The sequence below is a fragment of the Lepidochelys kempii genome, chromosome 1 (assembly GCF_965140265.1).
Source record: "Lepidochelys kempii isolate rLepKem1 chromosome 1, rLepKem1.hap2, whole genome shotgun sequence".
Classification (NCBI taxonomy): domain Eukaryota; kingdom Metazoa; phylum Chordata; order Testudines; family Cheloniidae; genus Lepidochelys; species Lepidochelys kempii.
In genome coordinates, this window is record NC_133256.1 from 139,358,300 (window position 1) to 139,379,487 (window position 21,188).

A 21,188-nucleotide genomic window follows, 5' to 3' on the forward strand; every position below is an offset into this window, starting at 1 on the left:
TGCTTCAAAATGGAACTTGTTTTCTTCAGGAAAAACAAAACAGAAAGCAAAGGATAATTAGCTTGCCGAGCAGTCTTTTTTTTAAATTTTCATTTTATACATTGAACGGTCTTCACAACAAACCGATGTAGTGGTGGTATTAGTACTGTATAATCAATTACTTAATGTATAACATATGTAATAAAGGAACCAACAATAGGAAACATTAAAAAGGAATACATTTAAGTATCATCCATAAATTAAATCAGCTGTCAGTTGTGCTGCTGCCAATAAGTCACTGACAAGCCACTTCTTCAAAATACTACTCTTTACAAATAAGTTATCACAATATGCAATACTATGAAACAAACTAGAATAGATGTACTGAACTGGAGGCATATGACATTATATATCCCTTGCATAATTTAAACATACATTTTAAAAAACTGCACTTATAAGCCAACAAGTATTAAAGCTTTCTTTTTATGATGTCTGCCTTGCTATTAAGAAGAGGGTGGGAGGGAAATAAAATATGAAAGTATCTGTCCTGTATGTCAAAAATTGAAGCATTTTTGCCCATTTAATTCTTTTGCACTGGACCCTAAGGCAGTAGTGCCCAAACTTCTCCTGTTGCACCACTCCTTACCAGTAACGGAATCTGTCCGTGCCCCCAGTCCATTAAAGCACAGTTGGCTCAGCAGAGGAGCGCGGGCTGAAGGTGGAGCTGGGGACAGAACAGTGGAGGGGGGGAGGGGGGGAGGAAGCAGCGCATGGGGGGGTGGGGGAGCTGGGGCTAGAGGCAGATCTGGCCGGGGGGGCAGAGAGGGCAGAGCTAAACTGGAACAAGAGCAGGGGATGGAGTGGAGCTGTGGGGCTGCAGCTGGGCTGGGGGCAGAATGGAACTCCCTCCCCCACTGCCCATGGGGGTTGGCCCAGGCCCCTCCATAAATGTTCCTCTGCACCCCACTGGGGGGCATGCTCCACAGTTTGGGGACCTAAGGTAACAAATTTAATTATTTTTCCTCGAGGCCTTAAAGAGCAGGGCTATTGACTTTTATTTCTAAGAACGAAGTGGCAATCAAGAGGCATTGTAGCCCACTGCCTCTCAAGAATTAATCTATATTTAATGAGGGGTTTTTTATAATAGAAATCTTATCAGAATGCAACAATTAATGGCAACACTCCACCAAGTACACAAAAGGACTTGAAGGGCTCCACTGGCCAATTAAGCAGATAAACTTCCAAGTGTGGACACTGTTGTATTCCTCAGTCTGCAGATAACTTAAGCCCCTCTGGAGATGCCATAGCTTTCAGAAGCAGTTACTGAGCAAAATTAACAAGGTCACAGTCAGTTTCACTACCGTTATTCAGAACTTTGCGGGCAGCAATAAAATCAACAAGAATCAAGTAAAGTCAAGAGCACTATATCAGAAGCAGATACAGGAAGCTTTATGGGAGGCTGCCGGGTTGGGATGCTGGAGGAGTGACAAAGGACCTGTCCACCACCAAGCAGCAGCCAGAAGGCTGGGGCAAAGATAATAGAGTGGCTAACAACTATTGGGATGCTCTGGGGGTATGTGGGAAGGAAAGAATAATGCTCTCTCCTCTCTAGCAGCCTGATCAGGGCTGTGGAAGCTTTATAGTTATAAGCAACACCTACATGTCCAAGTCTTTATATAAAAGAGGGAGCCCTGTGAAGAGTTCAAGAACAGGATCCCCCAAGGAATAGCAGTACCCTCTCCACTAACAGGGGATAGGGTAGGATGGGCTTCTCAAGAGGTTTTAGCAGACACATCATCGTCTTTGAAATTCAACTGATTTGCAGTATTTAGAGGCTTATTTTCTGCTTTAATACAAAGAGGGAGTCAATGGAGCTTGGCAGCTCTTCTGACCTCAAGCATCAGTGCAGTTACGCATAGTTTTCTGCCCTCTGTTTCACGGATTCTAAAAACCTGGCTTTATACAGCAACTTTACACAACTCCAGTTGCACTTGTAGCCTGCAAATAAAGGGTCTACAAGTCTGCTAACAGTACTTGCAAGTCACCTGGGGTAAACTGACAAGGATGAAGATAGTCTAACCTGTCATAGTCTAGTGTAGCATACAATTTACCAGTGCTGCACCACTAGATCACACACACCAGTTCCCTTTGTAAATTAAAGCCAGCAAGTGTGGGTTTTCACCACAGTTTCCTGCTTTCTGCATCTTCATTTGCTATCAGCAAAATCTAACTGTCTCAACTGCCGCTGCATTTTCAAGTACAGTTTGTTACACTGAAAGCATGGTTTGACTAGGAATTCAATGTTTTTCTTAACTTCCATCTGCTTCCGAATGACATTTCTCAACACCAAAAGAAAGAGGAACAAATTTAGCACACACTGCCTGTATTACCCAGAAGTTCAGTGTCCAGACACATTTAATCTTTTGCAGACTCAGCACGAACATTAACAACAAAAAACATTTTACAGATTAAAAATAGAAGTTCAATCAACTTTCCTTGCCACAGAATTTGCCTCCTCTTCTTTTCCTGTATCTCCTTTAAAAAAAAATAAATCTGTATCTGGAGGATATGGGGTATTAGAGCAGATACAGGGAGGGGATTTGTTTGTATTTATACCTCTCCACCTGCGAAATCTGAGAGGCAAGAATCATAAAAGGATAAGAGATATTTCTTAAACACGATTAAAAATATCAGTTTCATGCGTCATTGTTTATAGTAACAGAAGTGAGTTGACTGCAGAATCTAAAATTAGGTCTTGAATGAGGAACACAAAGTATTTTCACACATATTTAGACAAAACTTTTCCCACGTCATCTTTCACTAGACCAGATGTACATCTTGACAATAGACAAAAACATGGAAGTGGGAAAACGATATCTTAAGTACCTGTATAGTTGCTCCATTGAACTGAAGGTCATTTATCACAAATATGCCCCTCTACTCTCCCTATAAAACTTATACTTACAGCATTTGTTTTTGATGGCTGTTTTGTATGTTTTCAGTACATTTGGCTTGCAGATTCAAGAGCAGGAAATAGCCTTCCTGTAACTTCATAGTGAAAGTCCCTTGATGAATAAGGCTACTGAAGTTGTAAATATAACACCATCACCCGCTTTCCTTTCCCCTTTCTTTCTCACATCTGTCTTTTTATTCTCGGTCTCTTCATTAGAATATTCTCTTGTAATCTGTATTTTTAGTCTTTTCTTTTCTCTCACTCTGTGGAGATGAAAACTTCATTCTGGTTACAGGTACTTCAAAAAGTATTTCCAGTGCCACCTGCTCTTACCCCCATATTCTGTTTTTAATTTCCTCCACCACTCTCCCCCAAACCATGATTTAATACATTTCATTCTCTTTACCTCCTAAGCATCCCTATTCTCTCTTGACAATCTTCTACCCACTTCCAACTGCACTTCTGAAATCCACACATACTACTTAATTTTTATGATTTAAGCAACTTTGATTGCCTAATCCCCCAAGTTTTAGATATCTATAAAGTTCCTGATGAGCCTGGGATGCTCTCATAACCTTATTAAACAGCAAACCAATTCTAGGAAGAGCACATTTTCCATCATAATCCAGATCTTATCCCCCCAACTCAATCTACATGTTTATCTACCTCAGGACTGGTCTAAAATGTAATAACCAGAACTGCTCATCCTCCTCTTGCTCTAGACTAGCGTTTCTCATATGCAGCCACCATGGCTGCATGAGGCCACCAGCGACTTCTCTTGCAGCCACAGCCTCCTAGGCAGTGATGGGGGATGGCAAAGCTGCAGCCCCCACCCCCAGGGCCGCCAGCAGTGGTTGGACTCTGCTCACCTTTGGAGACAAAAAAGCTGGAGGAGCGGGCAGCCAGTGAGTTCCCCGCCTTGCCAGGGCTGGTGGGGTCAGGATTCAGCCCTTGGGTAGTGGGTGGCAGGCTCCATTAAAAAAAAAAAAAAAAAAAAAAAAGCTTCCTTGCATATATGTATTCTGATGACATGCAATCTCCTTTGTACAGCAGACCTATTGCTATTGTTGTGACCTTACAATAACTATTTTTTCTTTAGTGCTATTTTCTTTTTGTTATAAACTAGTTTGTCAGTATTATGGCATGTACTGATCAAGGAGGTTTATGGGTAACAAATCCAAGATTTTCAGATAGTACTCATGCCTACAATCTCCAACCCTCCTATAAAGTCCAGTGCAGCAAATACCTCACTGAAACCATCCCCCAATTTGCAGGCACAAGTAGGGTTGCTTCAATGCCCTTATACCAATGTTTGAGTTAAACAGGGGTTGTGACTTTTCTGCAGTCCTGTCACAGCTTTCATGGCCACCCAATCCATGTAATCACAGACTCGGTGCCCATACTACTACCCTTCCCATAGCTAAACCATGAAAACCTTCCATGATGGGCAATGTGCAACTGGCACTGAATCCACCCCAATGCCTGCAGGGAGTGCAGTTCTGTTTGCCTGCTCCTCATCCTTCTTTGGCACAAAAGAATAGCTGCAGTTCCCTGTATTAGAGGCCTGTCACAGCCCCTCCACTCACAGGTGAAATTTTACCTTTACGCAGGTATATGAACATATATGTAAAACGTTTCACTGCGAAGAGCTACTATTTTCACCTCTGAGAGCAACTATTTTGATATTCTGAAGTAGGGTAGGATGCCACATACCAGAAACATCAAGACACACTGAAAAAGTAGTGATCATTTTGAACACAGCTCCCAAAAGCAAGTTACACCTACTTGATATTGTTGTGAACATCCTTAGGAATCCTCAGGAATTCAAGAGAGGCGCAGTGAACATGAGTGAGTATATTTATGTATGTGATTATTATATACTTGCATTAATTTTATTTGCCATGGTTATCATGCTTGACAAGCTTTCCCAACGTGACTATGTCCATGCTGAATTGTAGTTCTATCAAGTTTAAGGAGATTATGGATAAAACAAATTGAAGCAGCAGGTGAGGTTATGCACTTTTGAGATTCTCGCACAGTATTATTTTTTTTTAAAGAATGTATGTCAGAAACTTTTTCCTATTACAGTTGTATCCAACTGGAATACGGAAGGTTCCACAAAGGAAAAGCAAATTTTACTCTGTGTTCTGGTTGACTATGAGAAAGAGCACGTGCGTAATCTGGTTTTCAGTTCTTTTGAAAATAGCTTTATATGCTGATTAAGCAAAAACTGCAGTTTTATTGATATTGCATGTAATGTATATGTTTATATTGGCCTTAAGTTCTTTTTTATTGAGAAAAATGGTAAAATTTTGAGATCATTTGATTAGATGCACATGTTTGCGATCATTTAGAAAGTACAGGAGGTAACAAAACTTAGATACAGTAGAACCTCAGAGTTACGAACACCTCGGGAATAGAAGTTGTTCATAACTTTGAAATGTTCGTAACTCTGAACAAAACATTACGGTTGTTCTTTCAAAAGTTTGCAACTGAACATTGACTTAAGACAGCTTTAAAAACTACTATGAAGAAGAAAAATGCTGCTTTCCCTTTATTTTTGAAGAGGTTTACATTTAACATTGCACTGCTTTTGTGGGGGAGGGAGGTCTCTGCCGCTGCCTGATTGCTTACTTCCAGTTCCAAATGAGCTGTGTGGTTGACGGGTCAGTTTGTAACTCTGTTGTTCGTAACACTGAGGTCCTACTGTATTATAGGAGAATCTGGCAAGCAACCCCTACACTTAGGTTGTCTAACACTTTCCATTATAGAAGTCTTGCAACCCTTTTTTTGGGAAACTAACATTATCATTGTCTGCAACAGACCTCAAAAACATTTTCTTTTTCTTTTCTTTTTGGGGCGGGGGGGGCGGGGGGAGGATTTTGAGAAGCTTTCAAAAAAAGTTTAATAAAAAAAAATCTTCCACAAAATAGTTTCTTCCTCCTTTAACCAGATGTAGAACTTCCTACCCACTACTCAAAAAATGACACTTTGACAAGGACTACAAGGAACAATATTCAATCCTGCATCAGTAACAGATGCTTTATATGTTTGAAGTCCAACATGCAATGGCTCTGCACAGCTAGAAACAGGACCTTTATACCATTGGAAAGAGGACATTCTCTCAGACCCTTAAGGGCTGCAATATCAGTCTTGAAAATCCCAATACTGGTGTCTAGAAAAGCTACTTTAGTAATGTATTCTGGTTATTATGCCTCCCTTGGACTCCTACAGAGCTAGGTTCATAGTAACTGTCGCCTCAAAGCTACATCAAGATCTGCAAACAACGACCCCTGAACCAAGAAGACTCAGTATAGGCATATGGGTCCCCACTCGCAGGTCCCAGTACAAGATCATGGTGGATGCTCTTACGGGAGGAGGGGAACAAAGAAGAGCCTCCACACAAGATATTAAAGAACACTTGAAAACATTCCTAAAAATAGTATTTCTGCACCATATTTGGCACATTCTAGAAACATGAACGGGAGTTGTGGTATAAAGATTTTAAAGACATTTGTTTGGAAAAAAATCTGCATAACTCACTCATAGCTTCACTATTTGTGAATAACGCATCTACCCCAAGCTTATGCTGATAAAGCAGGGGTGGGCAAACTTTCTGGCCCGAGGGCCACATGTGGGTGGGGAAATTGTATGCAGGGCTATGAATGTAGGGCTGGGGCAGGGGTGCAGGAGGGAGTGCAGGGTGTGGAAAGGGGTGCAGCAGGGGGGCTCAAGGCAGGGGGTTGGGGAACAGGAGGCATACAGGGTGTGGTCTCCGGCCTGGCACCACTTACCCTCGAGTGGCTCTAGGGTGGCAGTGGCATGCAGTGGGGCTAAGGCAGGCTCTGACCCCACGCCACTCCCGGAAGTGGCCAGCATATCCAGCAATGGCTCTTGGGGGTGAGGTGCGGCAGGTGGCTTCGCCGCACGCTGCCCTCACCAGAGGGTGGGTACCACCCCCAAAGCTCCCATTGGCCATGGTTCCCTGTTCCTGGCCAATGATAGCTGGAGGAGGTTGGTGCCTGCAGGCAAGGGCAGTGCACGGAGCCCTCTGCTCCCCCAGGGGCTGCAGGGATGTGGTGCTGGCTGCTTCCGGGAGTGGTGTGGGGCCAGGGCAGGCAGGGAGCCTGCCTTAGCCCTGCTGTGCCATCAGGCTGGCAATCCTGCAGGCCGGATTGAAAGCCCTGATGGACCGCATCCAGCCCATAGTTTGCCCTCTCCTGTGATAAAGCCTTTACATCACACCATAATGCACTCTAGATATCTATAAATAGATACTGTATATGAGAGAGAAGATATTACAAACAGCATGAGTCATACAAGGAACTGAGTTTTGGAGGATGGCTTTGTCCTAAAAGTTAATTTTGTTTTCAGACCATGGAGCTGCAATAACCACTGCAGAGCAGGAAAAAGGTTTGTCTATTTATTTATTTTTAATGATATCGTAACTACACTAGATATCCACACAAATGCATTCTCTACTTTGTAATGCAACATGATTCAAAAAAATACTAATAGCAGCATGATATAAAAAGACTGCTTTTCAGTCAAACAACAATACAAGCTAGTAAGTACAATATACAAGAACTGTTTCACTTTGTACTCACTCTTACAAAGTTGTCAGGGAACAAACCTCTTCTGCCTTTGAGCTGTCCTTCCCACCAGCCTCCAGTCTCTTTCTTGATATTGGTGATTATGTCACCTACTGTGATTGTCAGCTCATCATCATGTTGAGCCTTGTAGTCAAATTCCACTATCGCCTCCACTAAAAAAGAAACAGCCACATGTTGCAGAGAGTTAGAGACAGTATTTATTTGCAGTCAGGTTGATTAAAGTTTTCATGGCTTCAGAGATAAAAAGAAAAAACCAACCAACCAACCAACCCGGTAACAGCCGCTCAGCAACAGGAATAGCATCAGATTAACCTTGAAGACTTCATACAACAGCAGCATATTATGGACAAGTGCTGGTGGGGGGAGATCCTTTGAGAAACCTTTTATGACTGGTTGACAGACAGCAATTTGAATCAGTTTATTTTATATTTATCTTTTAATTTAAAAAAAATCAATTTGTGTCACTGCAGCAGTATCCATTCAGATGTAAGCATTACAAACTGGTGTCTACTTCTGGGAAAAGGTTATGGTTTTTCTCCCTCTTACTTTATAAATACTTGCTTTATTTCAGTACTATTCTGAAATGGTGTTCAAATCCACACCATTCAAAACCATAATCCTTTACTCAGTTTGCCAGGCACATCATTGCTACCCCCAGAAGCAATTATTAAAATTTCTGCATGATGCTAAATTTCTCTATAACAATCTCTCAATAAGCAAGATGTATCCAGAAATGCAGAGCTCAGCTTGGCAAAGTTTTGCTTTGTGCATATACTCTCTTAGGATTTCACTGAGGAGGAAAAATTGATGTTCACTTGCAAAATGACAATGCATCAGAGGATGTGAAATTCAAATATTACTATTGCTCCAAAATGTCAAAACACACACACACACACTTATTTGTTGCTGCTCCTATACCAGTATTTAATCATGCCAGGTAGTATGCCTTACTCTTTTCCCAGAAGAATAAAAGCTCCATAAACCCAACCCCAACCCCAGATTCTCATATTATATTACAAATACCTATGTCGATATCGTGTATATCTATATCTCCCACTGGAAGGGCCTAGGAAATTCATAATGGCAGGAATAAGCTCTATTAGAAATGGGTAAAGTTTCTCTGCCCACCCCCATACCATATCATCGAGCTCTTCCTCTATCAGTGTGGAATTGAGGCGTACAGTAAATTTTCTAAATATTTAGTATTTGACTTACTGTGGCAAAAAAAAATATTTTTTTTTAAAAAGCCAATATCAGAGGCAAGCCGTGCAGAAGGAATTAATAACTTTTCTGTTACTAGCAAGATGATGCTCAATGGTGGAAGGAAATTTTTGTTTGTTTGCTTGTGTTTGTTTGGTTTTTGGCGCTCTAGAACAATTGTGGCATTTTCCTTTGGGTGCTGTTCTCACTTATTTTCACCTGAAACCACCCTCCTAACCAAAATTACTTTATTCTTATCTCTAGAGGCTCTCCCAGCAGCTACCAAAAGAAGACTGGATGCCAGAATCTCTGGAATAGCTGCATTTAGAAAGCCCCATCTCCTGTGATGGGAAATCATACTCTAAGGACATTCTGTAGAACATTTACCCCCCGAAGAGGCTGAAGCTGCAGGAACAGAAATACCCACATGCATCTCCTTTCTGTGCAGATAACTGTGTGTGCCATGTAAGATACCACGAGAGTGAATGCTCTCTTGGGGAATCACGGCAGCTGGCAAAGCTAAAGGAACATACACCATTAAACCAGGAACAGGGTGTTGTTGCCCCCTGCTGGAGGCCCTGCCACCTTGACACCACCACCCTCAGATGGCCTTTTGAAGAAAAGGAGGAGTGAGTTCATTCTTTCAAGAGCTGCCTAGAGAGGCCATCCAGGATCAGCTGCTAGCAGAACCCCGCAGGCCGGAGACATTTTAAGCTGGCCTGCGAGCCACATCATGTGGCTTGGCCCTGCTCCGGCTAGGGTGCTGGGTCGCGGTCGAGCCGCCTCGGCCCTGCTCCAGCGGGGGCACAGGGTCGGGGCCGCACCACGCAGCTCCCGGAAGCCGCGGCATGGCCCTGCTCTTGCTCCTACGCGCTCCAATGGGAGCTGCAGGGGCGGTGCCTGCGGATTTGGCAGCGTGCAGAGATGCCTGGCTGCGCCTCTGCATAAGAGTTGGAGAAGGGACATGCTACTGCTTTCGAGAGCCGCTTGAGGTAAGCGTCGCTCGGAGCCTGCACCCCCTGAGCCTCTCCCCACGCCCCAAACACCCTGCCCCAACCTTGATCCCCCTCCAGCTCTCCAAACCCCTCAATCCCAGCCCGTAGCACCCTCCTGCACTCTAAACCTCTCATCCTCAGGCCCACCCCAGAGTCCACACACCTCCACCCAGAACCTGTACCCCTTCCCGGACACCTGCCCCAGCCCTGATCAACCTCCCACCCTCCCAACCCCTTGGTCCCAGCCAGATCACCCTCCTACACCCCAAACTCCTCATCCTCACCCGCAACCCAACCCCATCGTTGTGAGCATTCATGGCCCGCCATACAATTTCTATTCCCTGATGTGGCCCTTGGGGCAAAAAGTTTGCCCACCCCGATCTAGAAGGGCGATGAGCAAGCAGAATCCAATCAGGGCCCAGCAAGGGGCAACACCACCACATTACTGGCTGTTTCTTCCAGGAGCCAGTTCTGGGTGAAGTTGAGATGGGGAGGAAGAATGTCTCCAGTCTTAACCCAAGAAACCCAGCTTGGTCAGAGGCCACACTCTGACCACAGCTTATTGTAGTTGGACCAGCGAAGAAGTGTTAAATTTAGATTATGAAATTTAAAGCCCAGGTGGCCATCTTGAGTTAAATATCAATTTACAGTTGTAAAATGAGGGCGGGCAAAGCCCCACTGGCCCAGACAAGACCGTGATACCACCACAGATAGTAAGACAATCCCAATAACATTCCACCTAACTTACAAAGGGATAGAACATTATATCCAACTAGGTTGGTAAGAGAGTATGGTTATTCCTCCCATCCCAAAGAAGTCTCTCTCTCTCTCTCACACACACACACACACACCCATTTTCTTGTTTCTTGGGCAATATTAACACAGACAGAGATATCACCTAGCTATAGCTAGAAGAGCCTGATTGCTTTTTGTCAAGGGCTAAAGGCCACAACACACCTTGAACTTCTGAATGTCCTGGAGACCTTTCATCAAAACATACTACAGTCTCATCTCACATTAGATAATTAAAGATTTCTAGTCCTACCAAGACTTAGACATCACAGCCACCATTTGGCATCATAATTCAGGCTGAGAGTTTGTCACAGAGGTCATGGATTCTGTGACTTTCCGTGACCTCCATGACTTCTGCAGCAGCTGGTATGTCTGGCTCAGGGACAGCTCAGGCAGCCCCTGCACCAGGCGCAGGGCGTCTCTGGCCCCCGCCCTGCGAAGTTTGAGTGTTGGAGGAGGCAGAGGGTTGGGGCACCGAACAGGGTGAAGCAGGCTCTGGGAACCGCGACCAGTGGAAGTTGCAGGGGCAGTGCCTGCAGGCGGAGGCAACGCGCCGAGCTGTGTGGCCACTCCTCCACCTAGGACCTGATCCAGGGGGGATGTCGGTACTTCTGGCACCCCCCTGGTAAGTGCTGCTCAGAGCCCACCTCATCCCGTCCAGTGCCCCAACCCCCGGCTCCTCACACACACAAACTCTGCTGAGGGGGATGGACAGCACCGGCTAGGGAGCCTGCGAGCCCCAACCCTCCCCACCAGCACCAGCGGGGTCCTATGCTGCACACCACCACCTCCCTCCCCCACCCCGAAGCTGCCAGGCCGCCCTCCCCCAAGTAGCTCCCCCTCCCAAGTTTTATTCACTGATATTTTTAGTACAAGTCATGGACAGGTCACCGGCCGTGAATTTTTGTTTACTGCCCAGGAACTGTCTGTGACTTTTACTAAAACTACCTGTGACTAAAACGTAGCTTTAATCATAATGGATCCAAAATACCCACAAGTGAGATCATGGGCCCGCCCTCCCCCAAGTAGCTCCCCCTCCCAAGTTTTATTCACTGATATTTTTAGTACAAGTCATGGACAGGTCACCGGCCGTGAATTTTTGTTTACTGCCCAGGAACTGTCTGTGACTTTTACTAAAACTACCTGTGACTAAAACGTAGCTTTAATCATAATGGATCCAAAATACCCACAAGTGAGATCATGGGCATCATAAAGAAGCTAGAGATGGAATAAACCATTTTAATGCATAATGGTGAAGTTATCATGCTCTTTCTGCACTGGAGGCTAAAGTCTAAAGGACAATTCTGTTCATTGGATAGTTTGCATTTGGTTGCCCGCTTTGGTCCACCCGTGAGACCACAGATTACGAGAATGCCATTGCTAGCCTTCCGGGGGAACCATTAAGATAAGGAATTTATCAGTCGTGGCACCTTTTCAGGGATCTGGGAAGAAAGATCTGCTGGTGAGAACCTCTGGCCCCTGTATGGGAACCACAAAACAAAAGAAACATGTATACAGAGAGACCAACAATACAGCGCCGAGGCCATAAGGGGCCCACTGCCTGTAAAACAAATAGCAAGACCTGTAGCATACGTGAGATGAAGTCCAATACCACTTCTTAGAAAGAATTTACTTTCAATCAGAGCTTGAATCAGACACCTAACTAAGGGTCCTACTAATTTTCCATATTGTTCATAGATGCATATATCCCCTTGTGGTGGGCTGAGTGGTCTGTTAGTTGGGAAGCATCTCCATGCTGCAGCCCTGGCGAGATCGCTAGAACTCAGGCGACTTCAGGGTTTAAAGAGGCATGTCACTATTGTAGGCCTTAAATAATTTTTTCACCCTTTGGTCCAGGCAATGAGGGCAGGAGCTTGTGTGGCCCAAACCCTTCTTTTAAAAAAGTCTACTTCTGTAATATGGCCCAACTGTCTCCAGGCCTGACAGCTTGTGAAGTCCCTTTGGTAGGTGTCAGATCCTTCTGCTCTCTTCCAAGAAAACCTATTAGCCTCTATCCTCATCTTGCTGAAAATGAAGTATGTAACTCTGTCAGAGCCACCCCTCACCCTGCAGTTCTTGAGGTGGACAGGCCTCCTCTCAGTTGCTATGAATGAACCTTTCCAAAACCGGGGGGGGGGGGGGAGAAGAGAGAAAGGAAGAGTAGGAACTCTAGGCTCACTCCCAGTACTGACTCTTCAAATTACACTGCCTCCCCATTCCCTGGCTGCTGCAAGAAGAAGAGTGAAAGAAACGGATCAATACCGTACAACTCTCCTAGTCTTTATTTTTGAATCCTCTTTCTCCATAAATAATTCCAGTCCTTGCCTCTGACGCTGCACCCAAGGAGCAGTGTAAAATTGATATGACTTCATTTTATTCTGAATAGCACCAGTAAAATTGACCATACTGCTGTTAATTGGACTTTGCAGCTGCTTGGGGAAGCTATAAGCTGCTGCAGAGGAACTGGAACATATATCTTTGCAACCATAAGTGCGAGAAACAATTTTTTGAAACGGAAGTTAAATTTAATTAAACACAGATGTGTCCTCCCCAGGAAACTTCCTGCTCACTGATACTTCTTTAATTCTGAACCCTATCAGGAAATTCCAAAGTTATTTTTTTAAGTGTGTGTGACTTGATGATGGTATACAAAACAGCAGCTGGCACAGAAAGGGTGAAATTTCACAGAAACTGGATAATTGTAAGCATTTTTCAAAAAAAGCTAAGAAATCCACAGCTCTGGAGGGTGGCGAATAGGGTAAATCGAAGGAATGTGAAAATCATTGAAAAATAACATTTTGAAAAAAAGACATCCAAGTTCCCATGTATCAAAAATAGCACATAAAAGCCTAACCGTGCTTTATAATTTATAGGACTGAGTTTCAGTTATTAAATCAAGTTCATTTTTAAAAGCATACTAAAGGATTTGCACATCCATATTTCAAAACATGTTTTGAATAATACATTCTGCCAACTTTTTTTTTTTGGGGGGGGGGGCGGATTTTGGCCTAGATACTCTCAGGTATTTAGGTGCTGTGGAAGTAGAATGAATTATATTGAAATTATAATTCATTAAAGAAATGCTGCTTGAAGGTTTTGTTGAAATATAGTTGTCAGGAAGAGAAACATTAAGGAGTGTGAGACAATGGGTCCTCAAACTAATTAACTTAGAGCTCCTACTGAGCTAGGAGATTGGCAAACGTTAGTATGCAAATAAGATATGTATGTATACTTGTCAGTTTCTGCTTCCTTTTGTCTCCTATGTTAAATTGGCTTTCCCTTATCTGTTTAAATAAGTTAGCTTGAGCTTTTGCAGGAGGCTCACATATCTGGGTGCATTGGCAAAGCGTTTTGCTAATAAACAGAGTGGTCTAACAAATTCAGTAAGTCTTGAATCTGACTTTGACAGTGCCTAACTTTCGTTGATTTCAAGTGGAGATCTGCTGTGCTAGATCTCTCTGGAACAGATTTGCTTGCATCCTAAATTGCACAGTGCTTTAGGAGAGGAGAAAAGCATCTCATGGACAATGAGATCAAACTAATTTTACTTGTAAGCTCTGCTTATGCATTAATAGCCTACACCTGCTCCTACTGAAGGCAAGAGGAAACCTCTCAGTGACACCAGGGAGCACAGGATCTAGCCCTAGATCACTGGACTACTTAACTTTTTTCAGCAACTTTTACTTCAAAACAATGTACATGATGCCTCAATAATGTCAAACACATATCTCTAACCCTGACAAGTTAACCATTTTTTCCCCCAACATGCAATGTACACTCTCCTTAGCACTCCTTCCCTGACATGAGGAGACGAAATCCAGCACCAAAGCAATTCAAGCTATTTTGATCTGAAAACTGAATGTTCGTTCCTATGCCAACATGATCAGCTATGCATGACATCATACAACTGTCAATCTAAATTGTAACAAAAATCCCATAAGACAGAATCAAAACCAATTATCAACTTCCCTGTTAGGGACTGACACAGTGAACTCACTACTACAGGTTTCAGAGTAGCAGCTGTATTAGTCTGTATTCGCAAAAAGAAAAGGAGGACTTGTGGCACCTTAGAGACTAACCAATTTATTTCAGCATAAGCTTTTGTGAGCTACAGCTCACCGATGAAGTGAGCTGTAGCTCACGAAAGCTTTAACCAATTTATTTGAGCAAAAGCTTTCGTGAGCTACAGCTCACTTCATCAGTGAGTTGTAGCTCACGAAAGCTTATGCTGAAATAAATTGGTTAGTCTCTAAGGTGCCACAAGTCCTCCTTTTCTTTTTACTGTAAGGAGAGTGATCACATAAGATGAGCTATTACCAGCGGGGGGGGGGAGGGGGGACCTTTTGTAATGATAATCAAGGTGGGCCATTTCCAGCAGTTGACAAGAACTTCTGAGGAACGGGGGGGAGGGAGGGGAAACATGGGGAAATAGTTTTACTTTGTGTAATGACACATCCACTCCCAGTCTCTATTCAAGCCTAAGTTAATTGTATCCAGTTTGCAAATTAATTCCAATTCAGCAGTCTCTCGTTGGAGTCTGGTTTTGAAGGTTTTTTGTTGAAGAATTGCCACTTTTAGGCCTGTAATCGAGTGACCAGAGAGATTGAAGTGTTCTCCGACTGGTTTTTCAATGTTATAATTCTTGACGTCTGATTTGTGTCCATTTATTCTTTTACGTAGAGACTGTCCAGTTTGATCAATGTACATGGCAGAGGGGCATTGCTGGCACATGATGGCATATGTCACATTGGTAGATGTGCAGGTGAACGAGCCTCTGATAGTGTGGCTGATGTGATTAGGCTATGATGGTGTCCTCTGAATAGATATGTGGACACAGTTGGCAATGGGCTTTGTTGCAAGGATAGGTTCCTGGGTTAGTGGTTCTGTTGTGTGGTTGCTGGTGAGTATTTGCTTCAGGTTGGGGGCTGTCTGTAAGCAAGGACTGGCCTGTCTCCCAAGATCTGTGAGAGTGATGGGTCGTCCTTCAGGATAGGTTGTAGATCCTTGATGATGCGTTGGAGAGGTTTTAGTTGGGGGCTGAAGGTGAAGGCTAGTGGCATTCTGTTATTTTCTTTGTTGGGCCTGTCCTGTAGTAGGTGACTTCTGGGACTACTACAGTACCAGGGACAGAGGTTTGGGGTTTGTTTGTTTTTTTTATTTGCTACTTTGGGTTTATGAAACAAAATTTTAAATGCCTATTATATGCACCAGGAGTTTTCACATAAATTTAAGATACATTTTGCTGAAGAATGTGGAGTGACAGAAGACAGAGTTGATTAAATTATTGCCAACATATCTACACCTCCCCCTCCCCCCCGCAACCTCCAGCTATTTACAGGAACTTGAGAGAACAGACTTTTTTTGGTAATTACACAACAATTTTCCCTCATTGGTTATGGCTATTTACTAGTTCCTGTCCCTATTTATTGCCATTATTGAACAGAAACAAATCCCCCCAAGAAGACCTAGTCAGAGTAAAAGGAACTTTAACAACATGACAAAAATTCAGAGAAGCGATGACAATCAGAGTTATTGCTACCTTAACCCACACCACCGTGTCTTATCAAGAATATCACAGATTGTTACTGTATAGCAAGAACTATGTTAATTAATATCACCAACTTTCTGGAGATGTCTGAAGTGTCTACGCACAATAGAAGTGTTATTAAAGTCTTTGCCACTATTCCACGGAAGTAACAGAAGCCATATGGTCATACAACCTTCTGTTCTAACATGACTTCTCACACCACAAATACTGTCACCTGAAACTAGAGTGTGCAGTTAATGTGGCAATCGAAAGGTTTAGAGTTTCTCTATGACAAGCAGGAAACTTAAAGTTCCATCTGTACATCATGTAGGTTTCATGTAAATTGATAAACCATACGCTGTACAATATAACCAGAAAATCAGAACTGAAAGAGGGCAATAATGGTTTTCAAAATCTCAAAACTAAAACTTAAAGATAACATTTGAGTTACATAAATCCAGGGGGGGGGGGGAAATTAGCTGTAATTTGTATTTTTGTAACTAACCACAACAATGAAATTATTAGCATGGAATTAAAAATTTGGAGCAGAAATAATAGCAATTTTCACCATTCTGCTTTTCATGTAACATTACCTATAAATCTCAGTAAGAGGACAATGATTCTTCCGGGATTTGTATTTTTTAAATATTAAGTAATTTTTACTAGTTATCATGGACTGTTCAATTATTTAAAAATCAATTGCCTTGAATATGTATTTTTGGTACACAATATTTCTATTATACCATGGTTATAAACAGAAACTTCATTTACGCAGTTGCACGGTAGTTAATACTCTGTCAACACTTTACAATAAATACAATTTATAAGTGGTTTTCAATCTGGCCATAAAAATTCAATCTGCATTGAAACTTGTTAGATAAGGTCCTAATCCAGAGATAAATATTTTTTTTAAATAAACAGAACTTGCTTTCAGCATGAATTAAAAAAAAATACTGTAAATAAATATTTTAAACATAAAAGGGATATTACACTGCATGCTAATGATGATCAAGTTAAACTGATGTGAAGTGGTATGGAAGAAGATTGTTGAAAAGCATCTCCCTGGAATGGTTAAAGTTTGAGATTGTAAGGGGGCTAGTGCACGTTGCTCCAACTGAAGACAAGTCGAGGGAAGCTAAGCCATGTTGGTGTGGACATATCCAGTTGATATCAGAGAGCTCTGTCGGAAGCATGGCTCTTGCAATGACTGTTTTTGGAACAATTTGCATGGTGGGGGTGCCAAGAGCCACTGAACCAAAGTTTAAACACTGTATATAATGGAAACCACTTCAAGACAGGAGATGCGGCAGCAGCCGCAGTTCCAGCACCTATGACAAAAGCTGACTATGAGGGAAACCTATGCAAGACCTGGTACGTGGATGGATATTGGCAGACTTCAGGGAGATCAACCTGCATGACAGCCTGAATCATGAGTTTTGGAAGATGGCTATAGAAGTCACTGACCCCAAATAGGAAAGCAACAAGAAAGACAACAACTCTAAATAATTATTTATAGTATCTATAGTGGGGCGGACTGGCCGCCCACAGTCCCAGAGGGGGAGGAACCCTCATTGAACCCTAGTGGGCGGAGCCATGCCACACTCAATCCTTCTCCTGGAAGTCAGTGGGTGGGGCTGGAAGTACAAAAGGTGTGCCGCAGAACTCAGTGAGGAGGCAGCTGCCACCCGAGGAGCCAGACGCCTCCTGTGAGCTCCCTGTGAGGCCAGCTCAATCCCACCCCCCCGTATTTCTCCCCCCGCTGCAGAAAGTTCTGCAAACTCCCACCCCATTTACTGCACCCATCACTCCTCAGCTGCAGGGGGAGGGATCCCTGTGCAGGGAGCTGCTCCCCATCTATCCATGCATCCAGACCCCCTCATACCCAGACCCTGCTACTGAGCCTCACCCCCTCACACTCAGAACCCCATTTGATGAATCCCACTCGCCCTGCACTGCCCCAATGAGCCACCTGTACCCAGATCCCCACCCCGCTGAGCCCAACCAGCTGCACCTGGTTCCCCACCCCACTGAGTCACACTCCCCCAGCATCTGCCCCCCCCCCACCCAGATCCCCTGCTGAGCTTTATTCCTCCCACACCCAGACACCCCACACCCCACTGAGCCCCAACCACCTTCACCTGGACCCCCCCGCAGAGACCCATTATTGTTGCACCCAGAACACCACTCCCCCAAAGCCCCTCTGCATCCAGATCCCTCCCGTACCCGGATCCCCCACTGAGCCGCCCACACCCAGGTTGCCCCACACAGAACCCTCTCAACCCACACCTGGATCCCCCACGCACTAAGCCCCTCCAAACTTGGATCCTGCCTTGCTGAGCCTGCCTGCCCACCCACAACTGGTGCATCTTGCACGGAGGGGCAAGGCCATGGGGTGTTTCTGGGGCAGGCCCGGTCCTTCCACTGTGTCAGGGTTAGGTGCAGCCTCACTGTTGAGTCTTTGTCGTGGTGGGGGGCTGCACAGTGATCTCCTACTTCTGTGCAGCCACTGGCCTGTGCTCCCGAATGCCATCCTGGAGCCTCCACATTTATTTGACAAATAAAATTTGCAGAATTTTGCAGAATATTAAAATACTGTATGCAGAATTTTTAATATTTTGGCACAGAATGTCCTCAGGAGCATACTATGAGTAGTCCCATTACTTCAGCAAAGAGAGAGATTAGGTGAAGAGCTGGTTGGGAATTTTCTAATGGAACAATTGCAATTCCACAAAATCAAAATTTTCCCTCCAATTTTTTTTATTTTCTATCAATAAATTTGAAATGAAATATTTGGTTTCAGGTCAGTTCAATGCCATTTCAGGACAAAACAAAATGTTGAAGTGTTGGAGTTTCCCACAGGATGGAAATTCAGAATTATGTGTTGCTCTGGTTACTTGATTTCCTTTGGGACTACTCACAATAATAAGCATTACACCTGGTAGTAAATATTTGCACAATTCAGCTCCAAAAGAAATAAAAATTAACAATAAACCTACATTACTGTACATCCTATAAGTGTAGCTGCCTTCCTAATGTAAGGATATTCTGCTACCATTGTACTTTCATATTTTAGTTTTAAGGATACTGAACTTGGGGAATGACAAAGGACACAATCCTTATTAACCTGAATACATCTATTACATGGGAAGGCAAGCAGTCTCTATCCTAACCATATGAGTCATGATGTGCACTGGTTGTTTTACATTATATTCACCAACCAAAAGCCAGCTCCCTTAATAAGCATGCAGTGCATAGAAATTCACTGGTTTTACAGTACAGGGCAGGAGAACTGTCTCAGCACAGTCCACTCATGCTACTTTTGTCCGAATGTTGTCACTTCTAGTCTTCAAAAAATTGAAGATGCCTTCACAATTTATGCTGATATTAATGATCTTTGATGGTTATTCATACAAGACCCCACCGATTATATAAATAGGCTATAAATTTCTCTCTCTTGAAAAGGAGTTCTACTCCTGGGAGAATTCTGTGCCATTGCACATGCGCAAAATTCATGTCCCCTGCAGATTTCTTTGATTCCCCGCAGAAAAATGACTTCTGACAGGGCAGCCACAAGAGTGGTCATGCGCCCTCCCCCGCAGCATGTCGTTTCAGGCACCTGGGGCAGCCAGTGGAGAGGTAAAATCACTGCGGGGGATAGAGACAGGCCTGGGGACACCTCAGCCACAGGCTCCTACCCTGCACTGCGCTCTGCTGCTAGTACCAGCTAGGCTAGGGGCAGGGAAGGGTGGGACTTTCTCTTCCCCTGCAAGAAGTGGCTGGGACTGGGTCAAACCCACCCCAGAAACCTCCTCAGCAGTGCATCACCCCTCCCCTGCTCCTCAGCCACAGGTGGGAGGAGTCACTACAGGGAGCTGTTCCCCATCCGCCCAACCCACAGGCATCCGGACCCTCCCCCATACCCAGGCCCCCTCCAGCCAACCCCACCAAATCTCACCCCTTGCATCCGGAGCCTCCATGCACCCAGACCACCCCACCAAACTCCACTCCCCTTGCACCTGGATCCGCTCACTAAGCCCCCCACACTCAGACCTTCTGCTGAGCCCCAACCATCTTCACCTGGACCCCCTTGCAGCGTCCCATTCCCCCTACACCCCCCCCAATGAGCCCCTGTGCATCCAGAGCTCCCTGCACCCGGACTCCCTCACCGAGCAACGTGCACCCAGATTGCCCCACACAGAATCCTCTCACCCCACACCTGGATCCCCCCGGATTAAGCCCCTCCACGCTTAAATCCTGCTGGGCTGAGTCTGCTTGCCCTATACCTGGATCGGGGGTCAGGGCCGGGCATGCAAGACTCTGTCCCTCTTGCTTGTTATCTTGTTGTACCTGGCACGGAGGGGCAAGATCCCAGAATATTTCTGGGGCAGTCCTGGCCCTTGCGCTGTGTCAAGGTTGGGTGCAGCTTTACCGCTGAGTCCGTGTCCCAGGAGGGAGCGGGCTGCAGGGTGGCCTCTCACCTCTGTGTAGCCAGTGGCCTGTACTCCCCATTGCCATGCTGAAGCCTCCACATTTACAAATAAAATACACAGAATTCTGAAAAATTTGAACTTATGTGCAGAATTTTTATTTTTTTGGCACAGAATTCCCTCAGAAGTAGAGTTCTGAAGGGGGATCCCACCAGAGAGACTTATGCAAAGATAATGATCGTCTACTGTAGCAGTACTATAGAAGAGACTTGGGGAAAACTGAAATATAAGTGTTGTGGGTGGAGAAGAAAATCTGTACAAAGATTTATGTGAATGATAGAAAAAATATTAGTACAGAACCATTTCAACTGTATAATGCCTGTAATGCTATCAACCAAATCTGGGACTGCCTAAATTTTTTAAACTAAGGGCTGTATGAAAGTTGACAGGTGCAGAGGAACACACAGCTCAGGAGAAGACTTCCCTTAGAGGTGAATTTATTAAAATTGGAACTCTATATCCTAGTAGAAAAAGGATAGGGAAGTACAAGTAGGAGCTAGTGAGGAACAGTCAAACATAAACGAGTCCCATTTAAAAGTAACGTGAAGACAAAACTGAATATTGACAAAATGTGAGAGTGCTTATATCGAAATACTAGAAATGTAAATACTAAGATGGGTGAACTTGAGTACCTGGCATTGA

The 21,188-nt window shown here is 44.1% G+C and overlaps 1 protein-coding gene across 3 annotated transcripts in view; it reads right to left on the minus strand.

Moving 5' to 3' along the window:
- Positions 1-21,188, minus strand: part of SH3KBP1 (SH3 domain containing kinase binding protein 1) — a 339,518-nt gene that overhangs the window by 280,426 nt on the left and 37,904 nt on the right. The window contains exon 2 of one of the 3 annotated variants that reach the window (XM_073356811.1): positions 7,540-7,697. In XM_073356811.1, the coding sequence (XP_073212912.1) occupies positions 7,540-7,697 (158 nt within the window). Of the gene's footprint in view, positions 1-2,944; positions 3,099-7,539; positions 7,698-21,188 lie in introns of those variants that run through there. The other 2 variants (XM_073356821.1, XM_073356827.1) reach the window with 2 other exon arrangements.